This window comes from Haplochromis burtoni, unplaced genomic scaffold (genome assembly GCF_018398535.1).
Source record: "Haplochromis burtoni strain Fernald_Lab_line unplaced genomic scaffold, NCSU_Asbu1 Contig_17, whole genome shotgun sequence".
Taxonomy (NCBI): Eukaryota; Metazoa; Chordata; class Actinopteri; order Cichliformes; family Cichlidae; genus Haplochromis; species Haplochromis burtoni.
Genome location: NW_024582378.1, coordinates 1,891,660 through 1,908,345, shown reverse-complemented (window position 1 = coordinate 1,908,345; position 16,686 = coordinate 1,891,660). Strand labels below are relative to the sequence as shown.

At 41.0% G+C, this 16,686-nt stretch overlaps 1 protein-coding gene across 2 annotated transcripts in view; it reads left to right on the top strand.

The window, feature by feature from the left end:
• The window catches only part of rabep1 (rabaptin, RAB GTPase binding effector protein 1), a 45,235-nt gene that overhangs the window by 12,378 nt on the left and 16,171 nt on the right, over positions 1-16,686 (top strand). For both annotated transcript variants that reach the window (XM_005916035.2, XM_005916034.3), the window contains exons 5-13: positions 561-680; positions 2,505-2,640; positions 5,104-5,282; positions 6,437-6,547; positions 8,062-8,523; positions 9,363-9,467; positions 9,578-9,694; positions 13,696-13,794; positions 16,379-16,519. In XM_005916035.2, the coding sequence (XP_005916097.1) occupies positions 561-680; positions 2,505-2,640; positions 5,104-5,282; positions 6,437-6,547; positions 8,062-8,523; positions 9,363-9,467; positions 9,578-9,694; positions 13,696-13,794; positions 16,379-16,519 (1,470 nt within the window). The remainder of the gene's footprint in view (positions 1-560; positions 681-2,504; positions 2,641-5,103; positions 5,283-6,436; positions 6,548-8,061; positions 8,524-9,362; positions 9,468-9,577; positions 9,695-13,695; positions 13,795-16,378; positions 16,520-16,686) is intronic.

Genomic DNA, 16,686 nt, shown 5'->3' with positions numbered 1-16,686 from the left:
AGATTATTAATCAGATTATGGACACATTTGCTTTGAGCCCTTAAATGTCTAAAAGCTGAAGAGCTGAAAATAGCTAAAACTCAAGGAGCTGATTTATTGGAACAAATTAAAGCTAATTTTAAATGACCTGGAGGCAGGTATGTTTTCCTAAAATATTACTGTGTTCTTTAGCGTGATACAAATAAGCTGATGTTTTAGGCTTTATTTGCATTGAAGTTCACGAATTTAGGTGTTGTACTTTGTATTTCCTGTTGATTGGGTATTTTTTCTATATTGTTTTGTGTATTTGTGTGTGTGTTAAGTGTCTGTGAAACTACTGTGGATTTGTACAGTCTTAGGAAACAGGTTCATGATTTACCAAATTGAACAAAAATGTATCAAAAATAACAACAAAAACTAAAAAAAATAATCATCCAGCCTCTCAACACTCCATCTCTGGTTCTTCTTTTATCATCTACATGTACAGATCTAACTAATGATCTGCTGTTTAAAGGAAATAATGTTTCCAGATGTTTCCATGTGTGCACATTTATAATTATCTTATGCAAATTATTTTGAAGGCCCAGGAGGATGCAGAGAAGCTGCGTTCAGTAGTGATGCCTATGGAGCACGAGATCGCAGCCCTGAAGGCCAAACTGGCCACAGCCGAGGAGAAGGTGAAGGAGTTGGAGGCCTCGAAGGTTAGTCAGCAAGAAATTGATGCTTTTGCGTTTTGTTTTTGTTTTTTTGTTTTTATTTAAATAGGTTTCAGTCCCCCATAAAGGGGAGAATCACAAAAATTGTAATAAAGACATTAATAACTGTTTATTTTTAAGCTGTGAAATAATTTCTAAATAACTTTTGGGGGGGGGAAAAGCACAGACTTTGGTTTGGTAAGATAACGGATAATTGTTGCTTTAAGTAAACTCTGCATGTGCTTAGCTGGACATCTTATTAAGCACTCTGTAAGTGAATTTAATTTGAAATGGCTCATTATGTCATAAGCACAGCTTGCTTTTTAAACCAGTTTATCTTCAGTATTCAGTATTGAGAGTGTTCTTCACTGTTTTCAATACTGGCCAGTTGATTAATCGATTGAGCGTTTTTGTTCTCACTAGTCGGCAATAGAAATACTCTGTGGTTAAAAGAATCATTCATACTTTAAACCTGAGGCGTGAAAGACAGCTGTGCAAATCAGGGCGGTGCTGCAGTAAAGTGATGTAGGTCCTGAGTGGGTGTATGTCAGCTGTAACTGCTCGACCGGAGGGATGCATAACCTGCATCATCTGTAAAGCACAGATGTGTGGACGCTAATATACAAGGAAGGACGGCTACTGCTGCTGCTAGCACTGCTAATGTTGACTACCCTTGGCCAAACTATTATTATTTTTATATAAAAAACAGTCATGGACTGTGTGCGTGTGTGCTATCGTATACATGGCATCACAAATTTCAGCGACATTTAAAATACTGTTTGATTAGTGACGCTTTTGATTAATTGTCTTAATGGCTCATTTTTATGTGGGCAGTGTTTGACCTCGTCTTTTCTCAGTGTTTTCAGACTAATTGATTTTGATTGGTGTTTTCTTTCGTTTTTACCTTGGAGGGTCCCTAATTTGCACTCACATAAAAAGTGAGATTTTTATTTAGTATACAGTAGCAAAAAGAGAAATGAAATTGTACAGCACCTGTAATAAGTACTCAGCAGTCAAAGGTGTGGAAAAACCCCCAGCAACTGCCAGTTGAAATTTTCATACACAGGGTTGGCTGTGGTTGCTGTATGACTGCTGTACTCTTACTTATCACTGGCTCTGCAGTTTCCACTGAGTCTATGGAGTATTTCAGCTTCTTATGGTCGGACGATGTAATTCCAGTTTATTTGAGCCTGTGTTATCTCCCGTTGATGCAGCTGTTGTGTCTCTGTGGCTCATCCTAGCTTTACTCTTCTCACATCTGTCACAGAAATTCAGGGAACAGAAGTTACTGATTCAGGACAAATAAAGAAAAAAGAAAAATCCCTATAGCTTTCGAAAGTGTTTGAAAGGGGGGTGAGAATGCTGAAAAACCAACACGTTTCTCACCCAGTTGAAGAAATGAAGCTCCATATCTGCTGTATATATGTCCGCTGACAACAGTAAGCTTCAGTTTGTAGATTTGAATTTGTTCTGACAAAACGGACCGTCATCATGGAGCTGAGTGAATTCAGATTTATTTCAATTTGGTAATTCAGAGTGCTTTACAGAGAAGATTGCATAAATGAACCCACAGATTAATGAAGAAACATAATCATGAATAAAATATAATAAAGGATTAAAACAAATAAAAAATGAGGCACCGTTTCTTGATAAATCACTTTAAGTAGTGAAGTTTTGAGACTTCATGTAAGTAACTTTTTAGCTGATTTCTGGTGTTCAGCTAAAATTGTTGTAACCTTAGATTATTAGACTCTCAGCTCCTGTTTATATTCCAGGATTTTTTTATGTGCTCTCAATCGTATAAATTATTTTTCTCGTTGTCTTTCACAGGTCAAGGAGCTCAATCACGTTCTGGAGGCTGAGAAGTCGTGTCGTACGGACCTGGAGATGTATGTCGCTGTGCTGAACACGCAGAAGTCCGTCTTGCAGGAGGATGCGGAGAAACTACGGAAGGAGCTTCATGACGGTAATTTCTTGTGGAAATTGCTTGACGAATTAAAAAAATTAGATGCTTTGTGAAGTCATATCATGCCAGCAGTCACACAACAGCTTATCTCAGAGGTCCTTGTATTGCTAAAGGCAGGGTGGCCCCCAGTCAGTAAAATGTTCTGAAAACACTTTACTAATAAAAGGCTTTCAAAAATAGTTAATTATTTTAGATTAACTTTGGAAATGTGTTTTTTTTTTTTCTTCTTTTTTTTCATGCCTATTTTTCTGCACGCAGTGCCGCTTTAGTCGCGACTGCATCGTTAAGACAAACGTGCTTTTCTGGAAACGAGCTAAACTCCAGCAGCAAAGCACCGAATCACGATTAACCTCTCTCAAAAACAGCGCTGAATGATTTCGTCTGCTGTAATTAGTGAGCGTGCGAGTCTGGACATATCAGCTGGACAACTTAAAGGTAACATTAAAGAAATTCATGAACTTTACCTGGTTAAAATAATAGTTCGACTGTCTCTGTCAATGTGTTTTTATATATGTAAAACAGTAGCTGTAGCCTAATAACCTACACTCACTGGACACTTCATTAGGAACATCGTTATTTTTGGGTTGGACGCCCTTTTGTCTTCAGAACTGCCTTAATTCTTGGTGGCAGAGAGCAACACAGTGTTGGAAACACTCCTGAGAGATTTCAGTCCATATCGACATGATAGCATCACAAAGCTGCTGCATATCCAAGATGGTAATTTCTCATTCCACCACATCCCAAAGATGCTCTGTTGGATTGAGAGCTGGTGACTGTGAAGCTCATTTGAGTACAGCGAATTACTTACTTTACATTCACTGCATTAGCACGTGTAATGGGTACAGTATGGTCAAAAAGGGATAAACATGGTCAGCAATGGTGTTTAAACGATGCTCAGAAAATATCCCCCACACCATTACACCACTAACAACCTCAACTGTTAATACAGGATGCATCCATGCCTCATGTTGTTTCCTACAAATCCTGACCCAAACATCAAAATGTCGCAGCAGAAATCGAATCTCAACAGACCAGCCAACATTCTCCCATCTTCTGGGTCCAATTTAGGTGAGGCATGTAAGTTTTAGCCTCAGGTTCCTCAGAGAGGCACGCAGTGGCATCTTCTGCTGCTGTAGCTCATCTGCTTCAAGGCTCCAGATTTATTGTGCATTCAGAGATGCATTTCTGCATACCTTGGTTGTAACGAGTGGTTATTTGAGTTACTGTTGCCTTCCTACCAACTTGAAGCAATCTGTTTTTTGTTTTTTCCCCATATTTTTGCCCCGAGGACTACCACTCACTGGATATTCTCTGTTTTCTGCACAATTTTCTTTCAACCTAAATATGGTTGTGTGGGAAAAATCCCAGCAGATCAGCAGTTTCTCAAGTAGTCATAGCAGCCCATCTGGTTCAGAGTCACTTAAGCCAGCTTCCTTCCTTATTCTGATGCTCAGCTTCAACTTCAGCTGATCATCTTGACCATGTCCGCATGCCTACATGCATTTAATTACTACAGTGTGATTGGCTGATTAGATATTTTCATTAACAAACAGTTGAATAGGTGTACCTAATGAAGTGGCAAGTGAATATGAGTTGTTAAAAAGTCAAAAAAATACAAACTTCCCCAGTGCTCATATTCAGCGAACAGTCATGTTGATGACAGAGGTGACAAAAACACTCTCTTAATTTTTCCTCCTTTCACCGTAAAGAACAATATTCAAAAATGTTTATGAGTCATCCACTTTATAAAAAAATGATAAATAGCCTGAGATGTCCCTAGAAAAATAAACCGCAGTAATATATTTCAGCTTTTCCACATTCAGTGACTCTGCTCTAAGTATGTGCACATTACAACTGAGAGATGGAGTGGAAAAGTGGAAAACCTTCCCATGCGGAGTTTTTGGATGACTCCAATAATTTATCTTATTCATAACTTCACTGCAACTTTCACACTTAGCAAGGCCATCCAGCTGGAAGGCCAACTCTGATCCTCTTATAGGCCGGTTCTGGCCCCTGGACTGCTTGTTAGACAACCCTGATTTAGTGCTTGCAGTACAACGATAGAAACCCTGAACATGATGAAGCAGAAAGGTTTTCTAGCCAGGCTGCTCGTTGTTGTTGCTTGAGAGTTATGATTACGCTCTGGTTAAAGCTGGTGCTTGGAAACGCTTGCAGAGCAAACTGTGTTGTAGCTTAAAGGTGTTCCTTTGTTTGCTTTTCACATTAATAAACGTTCACAAGCTCCTTTTACCATTGTGTTCATTTTGAACTGATGCCAGTTTGCATTTCCATTGCAAATTTGGTCTTAAATTTGATTTAAAATGCCAGTAAAAGGGTTTTAAATGTTTTGTATATGACTTCTGTATAGCTGCAGACTCCATGGAGGACGTGTGTGTGTGTTCATGTTTAGACTGCAGCTCCAACTTTGTCTTTCGCCTTTCTCTCTGCTGTTTATGACCTCAGTCTGTCACAAGCTGGAGTTGGAGCGGCAGCAGCACAACCAGCTGAAGCACACATGGCAGCGAGCCAACGACCAATTCCTGGAGTCTCACCGCCTCCTTATGAGGGACATGCAGAGGATCGAGAGCGTGCTGTCATCAGAACAGCTCCGCCAGGTGGAGGAGATGAAGAAGAAAGACCAGGTACATAACATAACCTAACAACAGTGTCAGCTCTGCAGATAGTTTAAAGAGGCTTGGCTTTCCACTTGGGAAGCATAATCGTCTTTGCAGTGGTTAGAGTTAATAGAATTATTGGGTTTATCTCCTGTGGAAGTGGGGAAAGGCCAAACAGGCGAGAAAAAGTTGCCAAGAACAAGAGTGTTCACAAACTGTAGCTCAGAGGACTGAAAAAAGCCCAAATCACGACCTTTTAAAGGAGGTCTTTTATGTGTTTCCTTATTTTCTGTTAAATATATACATTTATAAATCTGCATGCTGATGTTAAGCATGGCCAACATTTCAAATAATGAGGCTCAGATTGCTTTAAACACTCAGTTTCAGGCAGTTTGTTTCAGAGAGAAGATAAACTGAGCGTCTGCACCAAATACCAGTACTACATCATGCAAAGCTACTCCAGTAATTAAAACATGGAACTGGGAGTGATCATAACAGTCCATCTTTAATAGTTTCGGGCAGTTTGGGTGGATGCTGATGTAAGGTTTTGAGGATGCTTTTGGTCAGGAGCTGGCTCCGACTTGCAGCTTCCACGTTTAAAATCAAGCGTCTGTTAAATGTCTCACCTCACTCTGTGCCCTTTGTCACTAAAGCAGGAATAGTCCCGATAGATCTAGAACCAGTTGCATGTGTTTCAACTAGAAAAATGGCTTTGGTGACAAAAACGTTACGCGGGCACGACGCCACAAAGCTGCTGAGCCAACACTGTTGCGAGTTGCCGTAGGAACAAATTCACCATCGTGTCTCAGATTCTGTCCACCATGACGCACAAAAGCAGAAGTGGTTGTGCGCCATCACGGGCACCGTGTTGTTGAAAAAGAGGTAGTAGAGTCCACACTTTGGTAAAACTGAGCTGCTTTTGGCACCACATAAAAGACTAGCTGCGTACTGGGCTGTGGTGGTCATGTGTAGCACACTATAGGATTTAGGACTGTGCTAAGGAAACAAATATATCCTTATAACAATAAAATGTGATGATGATGTCAGTAAAACTCAGTATTATTTTATTTATTAAGGTAGAATCTAAGATTTTAAAGGAGTATCTATTTAAATGTCCACTGAGTGGGAATTTAATCGATGCAAAACAAAATGTGACCAAACATTTTGTCTCTCCATCCAAGGAGGATGACGAAAAGGAGCGCCTGAGTCAAGTGAAGGACCTGCAGGAGGACAACGGAGGAGACAACACCGAGCCTTTGGAGGACTTATTCCTCGGCCTCAGCGTCGAGGAGGTAAGAGCAGAGAGTAATCTGATACGTCCCCACTGAGCAGTCTGTAATTGGATCAGTCTGTAATATATTCGCTTTGAGCCATCTTCACATTCAAGTACCAGGTTATGTGTTGTGTCTCTGTCGTTCCTAAATTGGGGAAAAATGGCAACAATATCTTCTGAGAAATATACATTTATGATTCAGTTTAATCTCAGTGTAAATATTTCATCTGATTGCACGATTTCAGTCATCCCCGTTTCTGAAAAACATGTTTACTGAGACATGCTGTAAGTCTTGTTGTAACGATGTCATGGTTTTATGCCTTCGGCCTACATCAGCTGTGCAGACACTGGAATAAGTTTGAATTTGGATTTTGTTTTGCAGTTTTCGAGAGTTGTGATATATAGTTGATCTGCTTTTGGAGAGAATCTGTTGGACGTCAGAAATTTATGATCACTGTTTAAAGTTTGAGCAGCTTGAGCTCGTTTTCCAAAGACCTGTCAGATTGTCGGGAAACTTGTCTTCGCATTAGTAACGTTTTACATATTGCAGCCTGGCTGATCTTAAAGAAAATGGTATTAACTTTGCAGCAGAATCAGGACAGAATCGTGATAAAAATCAGCATCTGAGCCATCTTTATATTGTTGGAGCTGTCGGTGGATAAAGTGCCAGTTGACTGGTCCGTGTTGTAAGGCCGCTCAAAAATCAGACTTTAAAATCATGATGTTGTCAATAGTCTTGTGTTTTTCCAACATGATTATTTATTTACTTCCCAAACTGCTCAGCATGTGAAATGCCACATTGCTGCTGTTCAAGGAACTTAATTTTTTTTGGTTTATTTTTAATTTGTAAAGCCGAACACAAATTTTGGAACAGGAAATGCTGGCAAAAACAAACAAAAGAGGAAGATCACACCTCTGATCATCAGGTTTCTCACTTCATCTTGCACTGGGAAACTAAACCAATAAAACCAAACCCTCACCCCCTTAAAAAGTGAATAATTAATAAGCAGCAAAGCTACAGAAGAAAAATGATTATAGCTTTATATGCACACGAGTGATCGTCCAATGCCAACTCTCATTAAGAACGAACCAGAGAAGGAAAGCAGGTTAATAACAATGATAGAAAATGACCAGATGCTGAATATGTGGCAGACTTGGGCACATGTAACAATGAACTTTAAAAATGGCAACATTTTTACAGGGGATTTCCTTGAACTTGAGTTATTATTCAAATGAAAATGAATAAATAAATGTGGATCAAAAGAGGTGGAGGCAGTCGGGGATCATGTTGTTTTTGCTAGCCAGCAGCCACCACGTGGAAAGGTCTTTGGGTGCGGATGTGGGCACTGAGAGGCCCACGCTGTGAGAGACTCGGGAGACTAACACATTAACCACTGGCGTGTTACTGTAAATTATATATTTAAAAGGTGAATTAAAAAATATTGTCTGCCCAGCTTCATCCCACTTATTAAATAAATCTGATACTATGAAAGATTTTTTCCTGAGGATGCCTTTTTCCGCTTTTTCCTCCAGCCCCATGTGAACCACAGCGCCCACGGCTCTATGCACTCCTTAGACACTGATGTGGTGACGGGCAGCCCCATGGACCCTTACAAGGACAACTTGCGGCGAGTTCAGTCCACAGACAGCCTCGGTTCCTCGCTGTCCATCCAGCAGGGTCTTGGCGGCCAGAACCACAAGGCCAAATCAGCAGGCCACTTGGACGAGTCGGACTTTGGGCCCTTGGTTGGGGCCGACAGCGGGGTGACAGACAGTAGTTTTGGAGAGACTGCTTCAATCAGCTCAATCAAGCTGCCGACAAGTCACTTCCTGCTGACTAAAGACCAGGAGAAGGCGATCAAAGCCATGACCCCGGAGCAGGAGGAGACGGCGTCGCTGCTGTCCAGCATCTCTCACGCCCCAGACACCGCTTACTTACCGCCTGCCGGCTACCGGCTCGTCAGTGACAGCGAGTGGAACCTGCTACAGCAAGAGGTGCTTCACCAAGGCTTTACAACAGCTTTAATGGTCTGAGCACTGCAGGGGTCAAAGGTGGTTCAAAGGGTTTAATGGTTATGACTGGACGTAACATTTTTACAGCGCCTAAGGTTTTTACTTCGCTTTAGGATCTTTACTTCCTGACTAGTTCTTCTTTGTACCTCGACATTAGAGCATATGCACGTTGTAGTGCAATTTTGAGTGTTTCTCATTTTTATTTACCAGCATTTAGAACAGAAAACACATTTTCCTCCTTTTTCTTCAAATTTTTCCCCAAAGTTGGGAAAGCTTAAAGAGGCTTAAAGTAAAATGATGGTGATAAAGAAATAAAATAAACGCTAAACACAGTGAACATGGCTGACTAAATGTAGTAATAAAACAAGAACAGCAAATATCAGATGAGTAGTGTGGCCATGTCACCTGCTTGATATATTTTTAATGGTCTTAATTAAGTTTTTTAGTCTGTTGTGGCTCAATAGTGCAGTCGTTTACACAGCCGCCTAACGAGTGAAAGATCCCTGGCAGATCCCTTTGGGCATTGAAGGCCATGTGGTGTAAAAATCTGCCAAGTCATACATGAAAGCTACCAGCCGTGAAGCGACCCCTCGTGAATAAGGGAGTAGCTGAAAACAGCTTCCGACTGAAGCATCCTGACGGATATCAGGAGATCAGCCTTCTCCTCTTAGCGCTTTCCCTCTGCGAAATCTGCAAGACTCATTTTTTCATGTTTTCAGTCATAACAAAGTCTTAATTTGTTACATCCTAGAGCTGAGCATCGTTATTGAGTATTAAGTAGTTTTTTTTATTACATGGGTTTCTTGTTTATCTGTCGCCAGTTGAAAAATGCTGGCAGGAAGCTCGGACGAAGGTGCGACATGTGCTCAAACTATGAGAAGCAGCTTCAGGCCATCCAAGGACAGGAGGCCGAGACGAGAGATCAGGTTCGGGTTTTTCTTTTTCATGCCATTGCGTTTTAATCACATCAAGCAGATATTTAAGGTTTGACTTGTAATGTTCATCAGAGGGGTTCTCATTTCTTACTGTCCTACAGGTGAAGAAGCTGCAGGTGATGCTACGTCAGGCCAACGATCAGCTGGAGAGGACGATGACTGAGAAGCAGAATTTGGAAGATTCAGTCAAAGCAGGAAACGAGGAAACCGCTGCTAAGGTCAGGACCATGTGTTCTCTTGGTTCTGATGTCTGTGTGGATTTAAAGACTTTAAACCCCCACTTTCTATTCCAGTGTGTCATACTCAAGTCAGAGTTGATGACATTAGAATAATTACTGTAGAAAAATCATTCGTTTGGAGTCTAATGGGATTTATTTGAGTTGCTTTTAGCTATGTTTGTTCATTCGTTGGATAAATTTGGTGTGAGGTCTGGCGGATTATTTCTCAGAGACAAAGCCATCGGAGCAGAGATTTGGCCAGTTTCCACATTTACCACATATGCAAATAAACATAATAAAATATTCATGCCTTAACCGCTGACGTACGCGTTACTTTCATTGGATTTCCATCCAGCCATCGTCTTGGAGGCTATCCCAGCTGCCATACTCAAGAAAAATCTAAAACAGCTCAAGCAAGTTCTTCAGTTTAGTTGTCCCAGCATGGCACTGGTGCTGTGCCGAGCTTTGTAAACACACGTCGACATGCGGTGGCTGTGTGAGGTCAGCTGGAGGCAGTGCCAAAAACATAACTTTAGATTAAGTCATAATAGATTAAAAATTTCTTTCTAGCAAAAACTTCCCACTGCACAGTCTGTCTGAGCTTACTGGTAGCGTTTTTCCACACTTCTTCCTCTTTGTGGTGAGCAACACTTTTAATCTCTTTCCTGTTCAAGCCAACTTTTCAGCCAGTCAGCACTCAGCGTACACGTGGCTGCTGTTTGTTTTGTGTTTTTGTCTTTTTGAGACTTCAAAGATGACACGACGCACGCTCAATGAAGGGTAGCCATCTAGAGGGGTGAGGGGAAAGAGAAGAGAGCGTTGTGTGCTCTGCTGCACATCCAGTAAGTGGTGCAGAGGGTTGTCAGATCCACTCATTATCCACAGGCTTTCACCATAGCCACAGATGATGTCTGCTTCATCGCTCAAATTAACATCGCTGTCCACCCGAAAAAAGCCCTGAAGCCAGGTACAGTCACATGCTTGTCCAGGAAGTGTGAGTTTAGCAACATCTCCATGAAACACATCAGACACGCTGACAGTGTTAGCTCTCCATCCGTCTTACTGTAAAAGGACCCATTTTCTCAGCTAACAATGGCTGGAACAGTTTATCTTCTTATCTCCTACTCTTGGCTTTTCCCCGATATCTCCTCCGGAGCAACTCGGGAAGTATTCAGTAGGATCAAATCACAACAGCAGTCACTTTTAGACACTTTGTATTATCAGGTAAACACCATTTGAACCACGAGTAAACCTGCAATGTGAGAGCAAAGGGCTCTACTCAGAGGTTACAGGCTACCACTCAGAATAGTGGGAGAAAGAAAATGTATAAAAAGTAAAGCAAATTATTAAATTAAAATTATGGATCTACTCAATAAATACGTATTAATATAAGTTAATAATATCTTCAGAAAGCAACTTTTGGAAACAGGAACTCGCCGAAGTAATTAAAAACTAGTGACCCTGATTTAGGTGATTATTATAAGAAAGATGAAAGGTCTACTGTGAACAAGGCAACTGGTGGCCTTTGGTGAAGCTAGTTATTCAAATTATTTAGTGTCACCACCAAAAATGTGGTTACTGTGTAATTATTAAGGCCGTCTTCCTCGGTGTAGTGCATTGGCTCAGTGGAAAGGAAGTTTAGTACTTCCGAACAGTAGTGTGTTGATACATGTGAAGGTGCTGGCATCCTGTGTGATAAAATGGGCACCATCTGTGTGCAGGTGGTGCAGCTTTGCATCAGCACTGCTTTGATGTTTAGATGACTTGCCACAGCGGGAGGAGAAATAACCGGCAATGAAACGGTGAAACACAGTTTTTAACAGTTTAACACCGTGCACCTGCTCAATCCAGGGCACCCATACTCACTGTTGCTGTCGCTGTAGTTGATTAATATTCATTCACAGATCCACAGAAAGTCAGTTTCATACGTGTTTGTCTGTTCATGTACAAGATCCAAAAATGTCCTAAATTTAACTTCTGTATACCTGTAGACGCCCCGTTGACCAAATAAATCTTATACATCTGTACGTCAATATGCCCAGTCCCATCAGCTCTCTCATCTGTTACCAGGGCAACAGCAGCATGGCCAGCAGTTGTGAGCCTGAAGCTTTTAGCCTCTTTATTCAATCCTGTGAGTGCGATGATGAGAAGAACCACAACTGCATCTTTGATTTTACAACACTGAGGTGGTGGTTTACAGGTTTGCAGAGCTGGCAGTTACATCTCTTAACACTTATTGCTCTCTGTATAATTTTCTTGGGTAATTCAACAGACATTACAATTATAGGGGAAATTTTTGGTATGAATCTATTGAGCCCTGAGGAACACCTCAGTCGGTCAGTGATTGACTAATTTTTTCTGCGAATAGTCGCCTCATGGTGCTGTATATTAAACAAACTCTGGGTTGTCTTTGTAGAGCCTACGATGTAACCAACGTAAGGGGCCGACATTGTAACCGGCGTTTATGCTTGTGCTGTTGCATTATATATTAATTACCCAGTGGTTACTGGCCTTTTTTTGCCCCTCTCAGTAAGCGAGAGCCTAGCCACCTGTAAGAGGAATCTTATCCACTATCTGATTCCTTCAGTATCCATTGCTTGTGGCTACAGGTGTAACTGAATCAACTGACATCTTCGCCTTTATTCTGCTTTCTCTTCACCACAACACATCTTCATCAATGCTACACCCATCAGTCTGCTGCTTACCTGCTGCTTACCTGCTCCATCCCTCACTCAACACCCTGGGGGATACTTAAACTCCTCCAGTTAAAGCAGCAACTCATCCTTTTCCCTATTCTGCCTGAGAATCATCACTGATCACATGATTGGGTAGCCTCTGCATCGAACTATGTCTGCATGCATCTAAAGAGGCGTTTGCACACATTTGAATTAAATAAGTGATAGATATGGCTTAACACTTGTTATATCGAGTGCATTTCCTTTGTTTACTTAAAACTGCAGCGTCACTGTGAATGGCACGTTTTCCAACTTTCATCCCTGCTTAATGAGTAATAACAGCCCTGCAGATATTCTGCATATTGTGGCCTCACAAACACGTTGACTGAACTAATTTCTACACTGAGATTTTCCACCCGTGTTACCAGTTAGGCTCTGTAGAAATGCAACATCCAGTATGTCCAAAACATTTACACATCACTAGATGTCACTGGTTCAGACAAATATTCTCACACTTTAAGAAAACATGAGAGCGGTAATGTAGAAAAGCTTTCCCAGAATCTGCTTCATTACTTAACTGTCTCTGCCCAAATGAGAAAAGGGAAGCTTTTAAGTGTCGAGTGGAGCGGATGTGATCGCCCTTCATTGTTAATATCCTCGAACACACTGTTGTTGCTAACTTGTCCACAGATGATGTGTGATAATGGATTCTTTCTTATCTAACGCTGCTGCTCTGCACACCCCAGGGTGCAGCTCAGGCCTCCAGCAAATCAGTTCAACAAACTGTGCAGTCATGCTCTCTGCACACTCATATGCACTTTTCAGAGAGTCATGAAAATGCACTGTCTGCCTTCAGTATGAAGGTGTTTTATTGGGTTTACTTCTAAAAAAAATGCAGTTTGTAGGAAAGGCAGTTCTCTTGCAGAAAGTAATGGAGAAATATACTTTTTTTTTCTTTGTTCTTTGAGATCTGATTGCATTTGTGCAGCCATCCTGCAGCGTACCTGAGAGCGGCATGTTGCTTCTGTGTTGCCCCTACATGAACCTCATTATTTTCTTGTTGCAGAACGTGTCACATTGACCACCAACTTAAAAAAATAAAAATAAAGTGTGTGAATGCATTTTGTCACTTCTAAAACCAGAAGTTAATTTAGTGCAGCACTGCCCACAGCTGGCTCGAACTAGTGTACTAGTTCCTGAACCTATGATCTCACTATTTCAAGTAATTTGTGCCCTGTGCAGAACTATTGCATGTCTGTGTAACTGTGGCCTGCTTGCTTTTGTCTTATTGATGGGTTGTTGTTTTTTTGTGCATGTGTGTTGTAGGTATCTGGCCTCATGCAGAGAGTCCAGGAATCAGAAACACTGCTCGGCACACTACAGCAAGCCTTCAGTGACGCTAAGAGGAACACACAGGAACAGATGGTGAGCAGCATATTCATTTGTGAGCTATGTATCGCCTGTTCCTGCCAGCTGTGTCTGGATCTTAATATCAGCTCTGGCAAGTCTGCACATATTTAAATAAATGCTCAGATAACAGACTCTCGGTCACTTATTCGACGTGTTGCCAGACTGAATTGCACCTCAGAGGCACTAATGATTGGATTTGCATTTTTCTGCCTCTACAGAAGTAACTTCACTGTTCCTCCCACACTACAAATATTTGCTGATGTGACAGAGCTTGTGGCTAAAGAATATTTTGCTTCAGTGTCAAAAAGTTGCTCCTGTCTGCAGCAAAAGTGCACAGCTGAAGAAAATGTTATTTGCATTACTAAGTAAAATTAAAGAGTGTTAAGTCAGCACTGAATCCTAAGAAGACCCAATATTTGTCCAATCAAAAACAGTGCTAAGCTCCAAAATATTTGATTTAAAACAGTCAAAAACACAAAAATATTAAAAGTTTTAGTGTTTTTGAAGTACAGCACAACATTTATCAGTTAAACTAACCAGTTAACTACCCGATGGCTTATTTAATAACCAGTTTAATCTTGAATGATTAAGAAATGTCAGCACATGAATATTATGTATTCAAGGTGTTAATTGGTCACAATTGAGCAGGCTTTTACTGGATATTTGTCCAACGTGACATGCAAAAGGTTGGATCAGATATAGGTGACAATCTGCCGCAAGCAGCAACAGTTTGGTGGTATTTCACATCCGCTGCACCAACAGCTTTTATTTGTGTATTTGCAGCATTTTTTTTACTTTACTGCAAACTGTGGTCACAGTGAACTCACAAGACTGAAAACAATTACGCTTTTTCCTTTCTGGTTACATTGGTTCTGTGTATTGCTTGCTGGGAAGCTTTTACGACACTTAGGTAACAAACATGTTGTCGTTGTCTTGATTGACATGATTTATTTTCTGCTCTCTCTGTCAGCTCCATGTGCCGGCGTGTGTGTGTGAGGATGTGCAGGACACTGAGACGCTGGTGTGACTGTAAATAACAGCAGTGTGTAGAATCCCGGTGAAATTAGCACTTGCAAAGCATAACGAGCGCAATGAGCTTGTACTGTGGCAAAGCATCCATCTGACCCTCCACAGTTCACAAGAATCGCTGCTCCTCCTACAGCATCGATCAGATTTTAGAGACCTTGGCACAAATGATCACCCAAACTGTGCTCAAGATAGAATTAATTGTTGACAATACAGCCAACCAGTGACAAAAAGCCTTACCACTGTCTCTCTGCATTTCCCACCTTACAATAACCAGTGAATTATGATGGATCCTGGGCCCGTTGTCATTTATTACTGCACTTTATTCTCTCTAATAAAACCCAACTCAATAAATTTACATTATTTGATGTATTTATGGTTGATTTTATTTTATGAAGAATTGCTGAGTCTCAGACTGGTGTCGCTTTAAACATTAAGACTGACTGCGTCCATGTCAGCAGATAAAATTGAATCAGTGCGTATTTCTTAGTGTAATATCTTTTAATGAACTGAATCTGGATGTTAATTACGGTCTTGTTAGTTTCTTCTTTCGTTGCCCTCATAAACGCACCGTGTGTGGAGCGGAAATGACAAGAGACACAAGAAAGTAAAGTGAAATATTGTGCGAGGTGCTGACAGCATGTTATGTTACTGTCAGCGCTCTAAAAGCTTCCTGCAAGTGTTACATGAACGTGATGAGAGTGTGAGAGAAAGCATTGTCTCATCCGAGCCTGTCACTCACGTTGATTCACTTTGACCACAGTTTGCAGTTAATTAAAAAAAACATACAAAGAAAAAGTGTAGCAGGCGTAAAATATCTCCACACTGATGTCTAGTTGTTGTTAGCTCTCTGCTCTGTTAGCCCACGGTCAATGATTTCTAGGTCGGGATCAGACGCATATCTGATCCAAACCCTGAAAAGTCATTAAATCAGCCCGATGTTTTCCCATATTGCTTTTTTTTTTTTTTTTTGTAAGTAAATTTGAATAAACATGCAACATCAGTTGTCGTCCCTACCTCCGTATTTGCAGTTGAGATGCAGTTATTTAGTCTTCTATAAAGGAAATTTAAATACATCTGTCCGAATCTACATATCAGCTCCTGTACAGAGGTTTTGCAAAAAATCTCTGTGTCAATATGTGAAGTGCATTTCTAAGCAAGGTACATTTCTTCTCCGAGCTTATTGTCCAAAAGGAAAAGCAGGAAGCACCTGAAACAGAAGCATTCTCAATAATGAATGTGCCTCTGCAAGCTGCATCAGCACAGGCATCAAAGTAACTTGAAAGACTTTGCAAACAGTCTTGTCTTCGACTGATGAGAGGCATCCCCTTTGCTTTTGGTGGCTTTGATGTGCAGAAGTCGTAGCGTCATAAATTAATTCATAGAGCTACACCTAGCTGAATATTAGCTCTGCAGGGAGATTTAGGTGGAGGTGGCTCTAAAAGCAGACACTGGCTTGTGAGTCACTCTTCACATGTGTTCACGGGCTGATGGTTTCATATGGCAGGAGGCGCCATAAAAAAAAAAGTGACACATGACGAGAGGATTTATTCTTTGTGCTTGTTTGTTTCAGGCGGTGCTGCTGAAGTCCAGGGAGCAGGTGGCAGATGAGCTAAGTCGACTACAGAGAGATAACGAGAGTCTGCAGGGGAAGCACAGGCTGCATTTAGAACTGCAGCAGCAAGAAGACTTCCAAATGCCCACTACTGTTCAAGTACGTGCAGCCTCAGCTCCATCCATAACACTTCAGTTGTACTTATTGAAATGTGTCTGAAAGGAGGCGTCCAAAGACCAGTTTAAAGTCTAGATTTGTTTACTCTGAAATTATTCATGGTTATAGCTTTTATGCAGTTCTTTACACTTGGACAGACTTTAAGTAAA